At 38.4% G+C, this 13,671-nt stretch overlaps 1 protein-coding gene and 1 long non-coding RNA gene across 4 annotated transcripts in view; both read right to left on the bottom strand.

The window, feature by feature from the left end:
- Positions 1-11: 11 nt before the first annotated feature.
- LOC141755013 (uncharacterized) lies at positions 12-4,709 on the bottom strand. Its single transcript, XR_012590756.1, has 3 exons — positions 4,366-4,709; positions 2,730-2,877; positions 12-218 (listed from the first exon to the last, which is right to left on the bottom strand). It is a non-coding gene; the product is annotated as an uncharacterized LOC141755013 (long non-coding RNA).
- A 1,410-nt stretch (positions 4,710-6,119) lies between these two features.
- LOC141755003 (growth factor receptor-bound protein 10-like) overlaps positions 6,120-13,671 on the bottom strand; it is a 64,092-nt gene continuing 56,540 nt past the window's right edge. For all 3 annotated transcript variants that reach the window (XM_074614544.1, XM_074614546.1, XM_074614545.1), the window contains one exon: positions 6,120-12,729. In XM_074614544.1, the coding sequence (XP_074470645.1) occupies positions 12,583-12,729 (147 nt within the window). In that variant the 3' untranslated portion in view covers positions 6,120-12,582. The remainder of the gene's footprint in view (positions 12,730-13,671) is intronic.

The raw sequence follows: 13,671 nt of genomic DNA, 5'->3' as shown, positions 1-13,671 counted from the left end.
CCAATCTGAGAAGAAACTATAGACATCCATCGTTTGCTTTTCCTAGAACAAAACTTGTGTTGCGCGGATATGAGATGTTTAAGCCTTACCTTGTATATAGACTGCCTTCTTTCCCCTCACATTCACAGTGGACACCTGCTTTTGGATGGCAGGACATGAGACTGTCGGAGCTTCAGTGGCAGCAGTGATTGCCAATCAGATGGGAGTGAATGTGGAGGCTGAGGAAGACAAATTACTGTAAATGCACTCATTGTATGTTATGTTTGATTATCATGTGCAATGTTGCGGCTTTAACATTTTATGCAACTATTTATGAAGACATCTGTTGTATCTGTAATAAATCTAGCGAAAAGCATGTACTTGGTACTGCAAGCACTGCTGGTAGTTTGTGTTTATTTGATCTCTGAGTATTATGACTTCCAGGCCATGTTAGAGGTCACAATCTACAATCATTACATTTTGAGCAAAAATTATTTAACACTTTTTGTACTGTATGCCTCTGTAGTATTGGTACACCAAAGTTGCTCTAGCTTTATAGTACTTAATAAAAAAACATTTTATTGTTACGATGTTTCACTTGAGTTAGGTAATCTATGACCATGTGGAATGACTGTTTACACTAGTTAAACACTATGTCGGAGGAACACGATTAGTTTATTTAGTCTCTCGTGCCCTTTCTTAAAAAGGCAGGGGATCAAAGAGATTTATTCTTCACAGAGAGTGAGCTTTGCTGTTTCATTTTTATTCAAGAGTTGAATAGGAGATTTTTGTACATCATTTACTAAATGGTGTTCTAACTTTATGTACAGATATTTGTTGCCAAAATATTGCTTCCATAAATTCCCATTCCCTTTATATATAAAAAAAACTACCATAAAACGGCAACTAAATGGTTCTTGATTTGTTTTCTTTCCTGGAAATTAAAATACACAACAGCTTTGGTATAACCACTTAACTACACATTAATCCAATTTGGGGTTAGGATGTGTCACATTTAAACTGATTCTACCAGGAACAGAGATCACAGTCCTCTGTTACCTTTTATTTATTTTAAAAGGTGTGCACAGGCCATTAAACAAGGAAACTTGGACTGGATACCTCAAATTAGGATTGGTTTTTTTTTTCCATTGTTTGTGTTTTTTGTCATGTTTGTTTCATGAATTACATGTTTGCTATTTGTTTTTATGTTTTTTATCTTTGCATGTATATTTCTTTGTACAGATCATACATATTTTCTCTTGTAAATATTCTCATTTTGCCATCAGTTATTTGAAAATTAAACATAATGAACACATGCACCCTGTTTGACATAGTTTATTTTTGTTTTATTATTTCAACAACTAGGTTTTAGACATCTTCAATTAAAGCTAAAATGGAAAATTTGCAAAACATTCATTTGAGTTTTGATGTCAATAGATAAAAGCCATTTCCACTGACATGTTTCTGAGACTGACATACTATACCATGACTTTCTCGACATGCTATGACTTTAATTTTTCGACATATTATACTAAGCCCTTTTTTTCAACATACTATACTATGAATTTTTTTTGACATGCTATATGACTAATTTTTTCGACATACTATACTATGATTTTTTTTATCTTTTCGACATATACTGTGCCTTTTTTTTCGAAATACTAGACTGACTTATTTTTTTGACATACTATATGACTTTTTTTCGACATGCAATACGACTTTTTTTAATTTTTTCGACATATTATACTAAGCCTGTTTTTTTGACATACTGTACTAATCTTTATTTTTTCCACAAACTATTCTATAATTTTTTTTTCGACATACTATGATTTCTTTTATTTTCGACATACTATGATTTTTGTAAATTTATTTCGACATACTATGACTAATTTTTTTTACATACTATACTATGATTTTTTATTTTTTCGACATACTATACTATGACTTTCTTTTTTCGAGATACTATACTATGAATTTTTTGTTTTTTCGCCATGCCATACTATCATTTTTAAAAAAAGATTTACATATTATACTATGACTTGTTATTTTTCGACATACTGTACAATGATCTTTTTATTTTTTCCACAAACTATTCTATTACTTTTTTTTCAACATAATATACAATGAATTTTTTTAGACATACTATACTTTTATTTTTTCGACATACTATACTATGAATTTTTTTAATTTGTTCTATATATCAACTATGAATTTTTTTAGACATACTAAACTGAAAAATTTTACCATTATCTTAAGGTGGTAGTGATGCAGCCTTATTTTGCTTGGCAGACTGGTATTAAAGGTAAAAGGTTAGTTTTGCAATTACGTTTCAAAAGTATTTAAAAAGGGTCATTGGAAAAAGATCAATGTAGCCTTCTCTTATCTTCAGTTTTGGTTCTAGTCAAAAATGGGGTCTGCACTGCCCTCAAGTGGCTCTTTTTTGCTCAGATTCATGCTTCAGAGATGATGACTGATTTAATATTTTATTATGTGCATAATAGGGAGTTTTTTTTACATTTTACCTCTATTTACGTCCATTTGGGGGTCTGTTGACCAGGATGGCATCAACATCTATTTGTTTTGTCTGTCATAACATAACACATTTTGTTTTTCATCTTCCTTATGCAAATCACTGTGTAAAATAAACCTGTTAGATACCTGGACTTTCTAAGGGTCATATTATTAATCAATATCCTCTAATGCAGGAGCCGTCATTTAGACACTAAGAGCCAAAAAAAGGTTTTTCGTACCTTAAGCTTCTGTGGACTAAGCGAGACTTGCTGCTTTACTTGTTTTCCGCAATCCTTGAAGTCTGATTTGTTTTCCTTTGAGGCCTCTTGGAACAACTGCTTCACACTTCTCAGGATGGACGGATCAATTCTTGGATTTCACGTGTTTCTGAGTTGGGAAAAAGATTGGTTGACCCAAACAGTAACAGCAGTTTCAGTGCAGCCTGTTTGAAATTGAATGGATTTCAGTCTGGCATCCGAAGACAGTTCAATCAGTTTGCATGCTTCGGCCAAACACACTATTAAAAAAGATCGTTTTATTATTCTGCCTTGTTTGTCCACATTATTGGTCATCGAAAACTTCTTACAATAAAGTTGTTCTTTATACTACAAGTGTTGCTGGAGTTTTGACCTCACCTTGGAAGTACGTGAAGTTGTGCCACAAACTTTTAGAAAAAAGAAAATCGCTATCCGTTTAAGAGTAGCCTACTGTTTCAGACAGAGGGTAAATCCCAGCATATTCAGGCAGACAGTATGAGGAAAATATAGTTTTTTTTTTGAACATTAAAGCATGTAAACATGTTCTAGTAGAAACACAAAATACAAACATGAACCTGAAAATGAGCATGATATGGGACCTTTAATATACATAAAAGCCTAATAAGACTCGGGAGGGGGCCTTTGATGCCTACTTCTGTACTTTACTTGTGTAAAATTCTGAAAGCAGGACTAGTATCTTTACAGTGAGACATGTTTCTTCTTTGCTGGAATGACTGTGACACACTAAACTAGGGGTCAGGTGTCAACCTGCGGCTCCGGAGCCACATGCGGCTCTTTAGCTCCTCTCTAGTGGCTCCCTGTGGATTTTTAAAAATGGAAATGAATAACTGTTTTTTGTTTACATTTTAATTTTAATTTATCATTGTTGTAGGTCTATGGTACGACAGTGTGACGGAGTATTAGGGCCACATTGAGGAAAAAAATAAATCTGAGATTTCGAGAATAAAGTCGTAATATTACAAAAATAAAGTCATAGGTTTACGAGAAAAAAGACGGAATATTATGAGGATAAAATCATAAGTTTAAGAGAAAAAAAGTCGTAGTATTATGAGAATAAAGTCATAATATTATAAAGTAGTAATTTTACGTGTTATTTCTTTATTTTCTCGTAAAGTTATGACTTTATTTTCGTAATATTACGACTTTTTCTCGTAATATGACTTTATTCTCTAAATCTCAGATGTTTTTTCCCCTCAATGTGTCCCTTATACTCCGTAGTACATTTGCTCTTGGGCCCTCACTGCATTAGACTTATATACTATATACTTAGACTATAAACTGTGTTACCTTCATCACATGCTCAAATGATTTGCAGCTCCAGACAGATTTTTTGTTTGTTTTTTATACCTAAAATGTCTCTTGATAGTAAAGGTTGCTGACCCCTGCCCTAAACAGAGCGGGACCATAATTAATGTTATTAATTTCACCTGTGTTTACCTGCTATGACGTAAAGGTTCAACCATGATTAGGCTCCTTATAGCATATATAATAACCAACAGCATTATAATGTCAAACACCCACCAAACTAAACGAGCTTCACTGTGAGAGCACACACACAACTGACAACAGTTTCAGAGCAAAATCAGCACATAATTACCTCTGTGAAGTGAAGCTGTGAGAAGAAGTTACTTCAGCAGAGTCGGTCACATGGAGGTGAATATGACAGAAGCTCCTCTTCCGACATGAGGTGCGTGTTTGAAACAGCCGCCAAACGGAGTTTGTTTGGAGGCGACAACATCTGTAAACACCTTTAAATCCTCCACAACACCGTCCTGGAGCAACGTCAACATGTCTGCAGGTTTTGTTTAGCTCATGTAGCCCGCTGCTCTACAGGCGAGGTGGTGGCGAGACTCACTGCGGTAATTGATTGATTGCAGCTGAGGGTGCAGGTGTGGTGGAGCAAACAGGTGGGCAGCGCGTGACGCTGTTTAAATGAACCGCCCTGTTGGAGAGGAGCGTTTGACGTCACAGCTAGTGCAGCACGTCACGTGACCTTTTCAACGGAATTGCTGCTATATACAGTATATATATATATATATATATATATATTCCAAATGTTGTTACCTGAAATCTGTGTGAAACAACAAAACCGAGTGATATGTAGAAAAAATCTCTTGGGAGATTTAAATAGGCCTCATTAATGAAGTTTCAGATGCTGTGCCACGTGGGTAAAATGCAAACAGAGCCAGAATATATATATATATATATATATATATATATAAACATAGATAAATCATTAGAAAACACTATACGAAACATGTATAACATTGCAAATAATAATGATAAAAAAATAGGATATATCATTAATTGTGTACAAATGCAAGAATAGCATAAATAAATAAATAAATACGAATATTAGTTTAAATGTCCTGCATAAATAAATGCAGTGTTAATGCCGGAGTAAACCATATTATTGCACATCTGAATTATTGCACTAAATTATTTTACTGTTAAGTCAGTATTGCACAGTTGAAGATATAATAAATTATGGGATTATAGCTGCTAATAAGGGTAAAAAAAATAATACTTCTATGTTGTATATACTGTATATGTATAAATATACAACAATTTACAACATGTCTACTGTTTTCTAGACTGGACAAGGGTATATTTGATCCTAAATACAATCTATTCACTTTAATTTGATAACATCTGTATGACAATAATTGGATCATGTTCCATGATGAACACAGAACGGCGTTGCATGTCATCAGTAAGGGCAAGTCGGCATCAACCTCATGTGACGAAAACAACGGTTTGTAAGAATTAAAGTCTGAACTCATTTAAAATATATATTACGCATAGCAAAGGGAAATCTTATTCATACAGTTAAATTGAAGCGTTATTGATATTACAGAGCTGTCCGTCAACATCCATTATGAACGTTGTTGTCACTACCACATTGCATTGTGGGGTATTAATGCCGTCATAGTGTCCAGCGTTGCAAACTGTAATATTTTACCGGAAATAGTACGCAATTTGCGCACTATACTAAGGCTTCAGACATACTTGAGTATCTCACATACTGCGTCAGCGAACTAAATAGCATATTAGTATACATTTCCGGACGCAACCCTTGTAACAGGAGCCTATTTTGAATGTTTGTGTTGTCGAGTTTGAAAAGGTCTGTTAATCATTAAAGCATATCAGTCAATTTACTCACAGGCCTCATTTCATTAGTGGCCAAGCAAAAATGGTCAAAAATGTAATGGAGTTGTGTTAGCAAAAGTTCAAGACAGTCAAGATTGCACAAGACAAGTGACAGTACACCGTACCCTCCGAACAGGAAGATGTTCAAACTCATTTTGAAGTTTGAGGGAGGGGGAGAATAACACAGCACCAGGCCAGCCATTTTTGGTTTATAGCAATGTTGTTTTTTATTCTAATTTCCAATAAACAGAGAATATATCAGTCCCTTATTTGTACAAAAATACCTGAACAGGATACAATGTAGATCCAGGAGCCGTACAGACAGAATGAAGCAAAGCACAGTGGGGTTATCTGAAAAAAAATCATGACGGTTTATTTGCTCTTTTTGTTTTTTCTTTCCCTGAAATGTCTATTTGACTTCAGCTTATGATGACTTCAACCCAAAAAATAAAACACAACCAACACAGAGTCAGTTTCACCTGCACCTACACCGTGAGTCACCACTGTCGATGGGACTGGTATGCGACCTGATATTAGGATTAAGTTCCAGTAGGTTTCACAGTCACAGCTGTGAACGCAGTGAGTGGACGGATGGCAACTAAGGACTTGATACTGTTCACAAACAAGAGGCACCAGATGCAAGAATAGTTAAGAAAAAGAATTAAAAAAACTTTGTTATGCACCTTAAAATCAGAGTAAATGGATAATACATAATGAAATGCACGACCCTCTTGAGCTACAGCGTATAATTGCACTACTTGTGATGAAAGGTGTACAAAAGCTGCTAAGAATATCCCCAAGGGTTAAGCGTTGTGAGTGTGTGTGCTCTCGGTGAAAAACCACTGGTGTGTAGTGTGTTAAGAGGGGATATTCAAAAGATTCAAAACTAAATGGCATCAGAATCGGATGTTGGCTGAGTTGAAGACTGTCAGCCTGTCAGCTTATACAAACAACTGATGTTCAGAAATTTGACACGCGCCAAAAATCCAGTTTGATCTCTTAAAATAATAAAAAAAACAGCTTAATTTAATACTGTATATATTGTGGTATATTCTTTTTATATATATATGTATGTATATATATATATAAAAGGTCATTTTGTGGCAAACCAAAGAAAATACACAATAATGTCAATATACACACAAATAATGGAAATAAAAAGGACTAAATAAATCATTCTTCATTTTACACGGAGTTATGAGCAAAAGCATAACGCCCCATATATAGTGATCTGTGACCTAGGTACAGTGTTAGATCTACGTCTTCCATAGCTTCACATACTTAGAAAACAAATGATACTGTATACTGGTATATTCATATACTTGGGCTTGTGTATAGGATTGCATTGTAGCACAGTGATTAAAAATGGAGGAGAGGACGGTGGTTCGTCCCCGCTGACCAATGGCGATGTGGCTTAATCGCGTCCCTCTCTGACAGACAAGGAAGGAACCTCAACTGACGACTGGGAACGCTGGGAGACCTCCAGACAAACACTCCTGTCTCCTCTAAATCCACGGCTCTTAGCTCGACTTTACCCAACCGACAAGCAACCTTCCTCATCTAAAAGGCAAGTTATGATAACCAGCAGATTTAGCAATCCTGAATAGTGAATATAACAGTCTGGCCATCCACACACACACACATACACACACACATATTCACCACGGGGTCATAGCTTACAGGCTGGACACAGGTGGAAAAGGGGGGCTGGGGGGGTTCAAGCATCATCCAATTCCCTGGAGAGAGTCTGCCCTGGCTGACTAGAAAAAAAGGCCTGATTGGTGGAGCGCAGAGCTGGTGAGTCATTCAAGTCACGTGATTGGTCGACTGGTTGTGGCAGTGGCTTGCGAGTCAACAGTACTTGGAGAGAGTTCAGTTAGCCCGGCAGGGAGTCCGGTGGCCTCGTGCTAACCCTGCTCACTGCGAGTCTGGCACAGGATGGAGAGGAGGTGAAGGTGAGGCTAAGCAGGTGTTATGTCATATGCCTTTGGGGATTTTCATTCGCTGGTCACACGACAGCAGGAGAGGGCAGGAAAATGTCTTCTCTAGCCTGCTGTTTTTTTTATTCCCGATAGATATGGTCCTGTCTAGTCTTTTGGATGACCACAGGGCACTCAGGGACAAATTTAGAGAGAGAAAATCCACTCAGATTGCATGTTAAAGTCACTACGTATGCCATTCTGATGTTAATATAGAATGTGGAAATAGCTGTTTTTCAGTAATACCACTAGGGGGCGCCAAAGTTCGACAAATCCTACACAAAATAGAGAGGCGAAGTCCCGCCCCTTCCGGTTGACCACCATGGGACCTTATTTCGGAAAAAAAATATGAATGGTAGTCAACGGCGAGACATTTTTTGATACCGTTTGAATTGCGCCATGAATCACACATATGACGTTTGTCAATTTAAAACAAAATTTTGCAAGTCAAGTAAGTCTCAGTTTGTTGTAAAACTGCTGAAGTAGAAGACTGTGAAAATACGTAATTAGAAAGACTACACACCCAAAAGTCACACAAGTGACGTTTTTCTCTCTGAAGCTACGATGCCTGTGTGTTTCCTACTGGGATGTACTCACATGAGCAACGGGTCTGATTGCTCTTTCGCTTCCTGGCTGATAAAAAGACCAGGAGTTGCTGGATGAAACACATCAAGTAAGATAACGTAACATTTGTGCGTGGTCATAGCTAAGTTAGCTATGTGTTGGTGACATTTATTGTGCGAGACGAGAGATGTGGTTCACTGAGCGGTATCACACAAAACTAAATGATACTACGACAAACCTACGACAAACTGTCTTGACTTGCAAAGTTATGTTTTAAATTGACAAACATCATTATATATGATATAATATGTATAATTCATGGCGTAATTCAATCGGGATCAAAAAAATGTGTCTCTCTGCGTTCACTACCGTTCATATTTTCAATGGAAGGGGAGGGACTTTGTTTATTTATTTAGTGATTAAGTGTCATATTCTACTTTATTGATGGACCAACGTTTTCACTTCATCTCCCCGAATTTCTAACAACCATCAGAAATAGGCATGACCATGCTGTTTTCAATGAAATATTGGCCTATAGCCACAGAAATTGAGCTAGCTAGCCAAATTATTTAAGGCCACAACTAGCTAAATTTGTCGATTTTCTTAAAGAGGACCTATTATGCTTATTTTAAGGTGCATACTTGTATTTGGGGTTTTTACTAGAACATGTTTACATGCTTTTATCTTCAAAAAACACTTTACTTTTCTCAACTGCAGCACCTTTTTTCACCCTCTGTCTGAAACGCTCTGTTTGAGCTCCTTCCCCACCCTCCCAAAAAGCCCAGTCTACTCTGATTGGTCAGCTGGCCCCCTCTGTTGTGATTGGTCAACCGAACCAAACTCTTTGGACACCGCTCCAGCTCCGCTCTAACTAGCTGTGTTTGAGGGCATGCCAAACTAGCCTCTAGGCAGGTATTATTATGCAAATGTGTTACTTGGTGACATCACCACATTACGGAAGAAAAGGCGGGACTTCAATCAAGGCGTTTCAGGCAGTTCAGGAGCAGTGTTTTTGTGGGGGAGAGCATCTCTCTTTGGCGTGGACTTTGTAACTTTGCAGACCTTTTAGATGCACAAAAAAACAATATAACCCACTACAGGAAAGGGGGAAAACAACAAAAGCATAATAGGTCCCCTTTAATTAATCAATGAATCGTTTGTGGTCTAGAAAATGTCAGAAAATTGTGAAAAATTGTCCATCACAATATCTTAGATACCAAGGTGATGTCTTCAAATTGCTTTTTTTTGTCTGACCAACAGTCTGAAACCCAAAGATATTCAGTTTACTATAATGTAAGACCAGGAAAAGCAACAAATGCTCATATTTGAAATATTTGCTTAAAAGACATTATTAATTATTCAAATAGTTGCCAATTAATTTTCTGTTGCCTAATCAATGAATCATTTCAGCTCTGAAATAATGAATGAACACTTGTAATAGTCCCTTACTGACAACACACCTGATGGCTACAAGGCATTCTGGTCTACTGAGGCTACTGCTGGTGTGGAAATGGCTCCCTCTGCCTCTATTATCATGAATTTCTCCTTGTACGATTGTTGCAAGAAAGATGTCCTTACTGTTTGATTGTGAAGGACTGACACCACAACCTGATGTTCACCACTGATGCTAGCTGGCTCCCATTGCAAGTGCTGGAAATATCTGGACGTGATGTTACATTTTAGCAGAAATAAGACAAATACTTATTTGCTTTCTTGCAAAGATTTAGATGAGTGGATTGATACCACTGCCACGTCTTTAGTTTAGTTTAGTTTAGCTTATGACAGGTCACACATATTTAAAAAATGTCAAGGATAACACAATAAAGTCAAAGACTTATTTCCTATAACTCAGAAATGAGTTAGTATTTTAGCACTTCCGGTTCCCTCGTATCGAAGTCAATGGTTTTTTTTTAATGGGTTTTTAGTTAGATGCCTGAAATAAGTCCTGTGGTTAAGCTTAAGAGATTTTAACGACATAAAATACATCAATAAATACCCCACTCGTGAATTTTGAAGCCTTTATATGTCTTAAAAAAGGCGGTTGCTAACAAGTGGCTAAATGAGACTACTCGTCCGCCTTTACAGTCTCATTGTGTATATTCGCGGTCATGCCACCGTGCTGTAGTTCGTTTATAGCCTAACGTTAGCTTTTTACTTCTGCCGATTGCATTTCAATTTAAAAAAAACATAAAAGTGGCGTTAATTTGTGAAGATTATCTTGCTGAACAAAACGTGTAAGTATCATAAACGTTTGTTTGCCACAGAGCTTATTTTCTGCAATAATCCGAAACCCAATTGAAAAATCCCATTGGCTTTTTGTCAAGGGAACCAGGGCGATGCTAACTTCCTGGTTGGCCTACAAAAAAAATGCCATCCCTGGAGCACTCTATAGCTTCATATCCAGCGTAAAGTCATGAGAGTGGTATCGATCGTCCCATCTAACTCTCGGCAAGAAAGTGAAAAAGAATATTTTCCAAAAATGTTAAACTATTCATTTAGCATAATCTTTAACACTCTTGATGTTCCTCCATCCTCTTTGAAATCTGAAATATGTTACTGTATGTGCATTATAATATAGCTTCGATTTCATACACAAGGCTCACAATTTTCATTTAAGGCGAGTGAATCTCATCCCACTGTGCGTTGACGCACAATCGACTGAGTTCACATTTCAAGTCATTTGATCAATTCCATATTAAAACAAACGAAACAAAATAAAAAATAAAAAATAAAAAAAACATTATGGGAGTGCTTTTGTTGATTTGTCTTTTCTGGAGTGAGGGAACAGTGGTCAGAATCCGAACATGACGGCTCCAACCCATCAATATCAAATTAAAATGTGCAAGCAGTGAGCTCAGAACAGACTTAGGAAAAGAAAATGACATTCAAAGACAAATTCACCAACAGATTTAACCCTTTCCATTTAAAAAAAAATAAAAAAATGGTAGAAGCTTGGGGATTGGACACTTTTCAGGAGTCTATTTAACAGTCTTCCTCCTCTTCCTCATGGTCTTGAGACGCACATTCGTTTTTTTAACCAAAGCATGGTCATGTTGGTGCAAGCCACACGGAGGTCAAAGATGTCCCCAAACCTTCCTGAAAGGCACTGCATAATCAGCCCTAACTCACTTTGCTCCCACGCCACTGTAATCCAATCAGAACTGGTGGAAATTCACATGCATGCTTTTTCAGAAGGGGCGGAGTGGAGGAGGAGGAGGAGGACGAACGGAGAGCAGGCAGCTTCATTTAGCTCGAGAGAACAGCTGTCGTCTGTCCGCCCGGGAGTGCAAAACTAGTTCTGCATTGAATCAACAGTAATAAAACAGCATTAAAATGACATCAAGTAATCAACTCTACAAGAGAGGCTTGTTACAGCCTTCCTGATAAAACATTCCTCTGTCCTTTCAGCAAACCCTCGCCACTGCTCTGCTTATCTTGCCTTTAGCTACTTCTCTCAAGACTTTTCTCTGAGCTTCTGTGGAGGAGGAAAAGGCGGGATCGGGGTTGCACCAGGTGTTTGGGGGAGGGTGTGGGGGCAGGGTGTCAGCTTATCCAGACTGGACTGCACAGGTTGAGAAAGCTCCTGGATCGAGTTTGATAAGACCCAGAGAGGTTCCCGTCCATCCCTGATTATCGATGAGGAAGTCAGAGGGTGGCGCTCCCCGCCCACCTCGGTGGCGAAGGGGCGGGGGTGGGGCGGGCACCACAGCTTATCAGGCCTGGAGGGTGAGGGAAGTTGGGGGAGGGGGATCCATCCGGGAGACCTGCAGCACTCCTGCTTGGACAGACTTTAGCTGTCTTGTGTTTTCACAATCTTATCTCTTGTCTCCATGACAACATCACAGGAGTTGGGCGACTGCTGGGTCCACAATCTGCACAACGCTTGAACTGTCCAAACGGTTCCCATTCAAACATCCAAACAGCGGTAAGGCGGAGAGAAGCACTGGCGCATTGGGGGAAATCAAACCCTCCAATGCCGGCTCCTGTTGAGTTGTTCATATCCCCAAAACGTAACTTTTTCTCTATCTCCTCAACCTCATTGCGCTGGTGAGGGAGGGGAAGATGGGGGAGGGTGGGTGGTGTGCAAAAAAGGGGGTTGGAGGTGTCGGGGGTGTGGAGTGTCACAAGGCCACGGCGGTGCAGGGGTGTTTGAGCTTGCAGGGCAGCACTCCTCTGTTGAGCTGGTAAAACTCCACCAGGTGGATCAAATCGGTGAACTTGGTGGCGCCGTCGTCGAGGCTGAAGAACACCTGACCGTCCTCCTCACACTTTAGACCAGAGCCAGAGGGAGGAGAGAGGACAGTTAACCATCACATGACAATAACACATGTGTACTTTAAGCACTGTGAGCTACTGAAAGAAAAACACATAGAGCAAATATATGGAAAGGAGTGTCGGCCTGTTAGTCGGTCCACCACTTTGGTCCAGGCTGAAATATCACAACAATTATTGGATGGATTGATATGAAATTTTGCACAGACATTCATCATCACCTGAGGATGAATCCTACTGAGTTTGTTGATCCAATGACTTTTCATCTAGCACCATCATCAGATCAAATCTGCCTGCATGGCCAGATACCTCACCACTAGTGGCAAGTGAAAAAGTATGTTTCTGTCGCAGTCGATTTGTCAACTGATCGGTCGTTTTGGTCTTAGTCGACTAAGATTTCTTTAGTTGATTAGTCATTTTTTAAGCTTTATTCATGCTGAATGACTCTTTTCCAAGAAACTTATGAGCACATCTCTGGTAAACACAACATTTAAAGTGGTGCTTTTGTGTGATTCTTTGTGGAGAAACTCAGTTTTACAGATCTGTCGATTAAATCAGCAAATCGATTAGTCGACAAAATCGTATTATAGTGTTAGTCGTCTGAGAATTTCTTTGGTCGTGGACATAGGGTGACCAGATCCCAACAAACCAAATGTGGGACAAAGAGTATGTTTGTGTGGGACAATGTGGGACACGTTACCAAGGCTGAGAGGTAGTCTACAATTTTGACATAATGTCTATTTAACTTAAATAATAAACATTTCTATTCTAATCTTATAGCATCTCTATGCTTTGCCCAAATGCATCCATAGATCGGCACATCTTCCTTTGAGCCGCACGTTTCTTGTGAGACTCACATGAACTGTGTCGCTTCAAAAAAGCGGCTGTCTTGCACCGGTTTGACTTTTGAAAACTAGAGCCAATGAAAATGTGGGAAA

The sequence above is a fragment of the Sebastes fasciatus genome, chromosome 17, assembly GCF_043250625.1.
Source record: "Sebastes fasciatus isolate fSebFas1 chromosome 17, fSebFas1.pri, whole genome shotgun sequence".
In the NCBI taxonomy this organism is placed as follows: domain Eukaryota; kingdom Metazoa; phylum Chordata; class Actinopteri; order Perciformes; family Sebastidae; genus Sebastes; species Sebastes fasciatus.
Note: the sequence above shows the minus strand (reverse complement) of the source record. Positions and strands in the feature narration are given on the sequence as shown.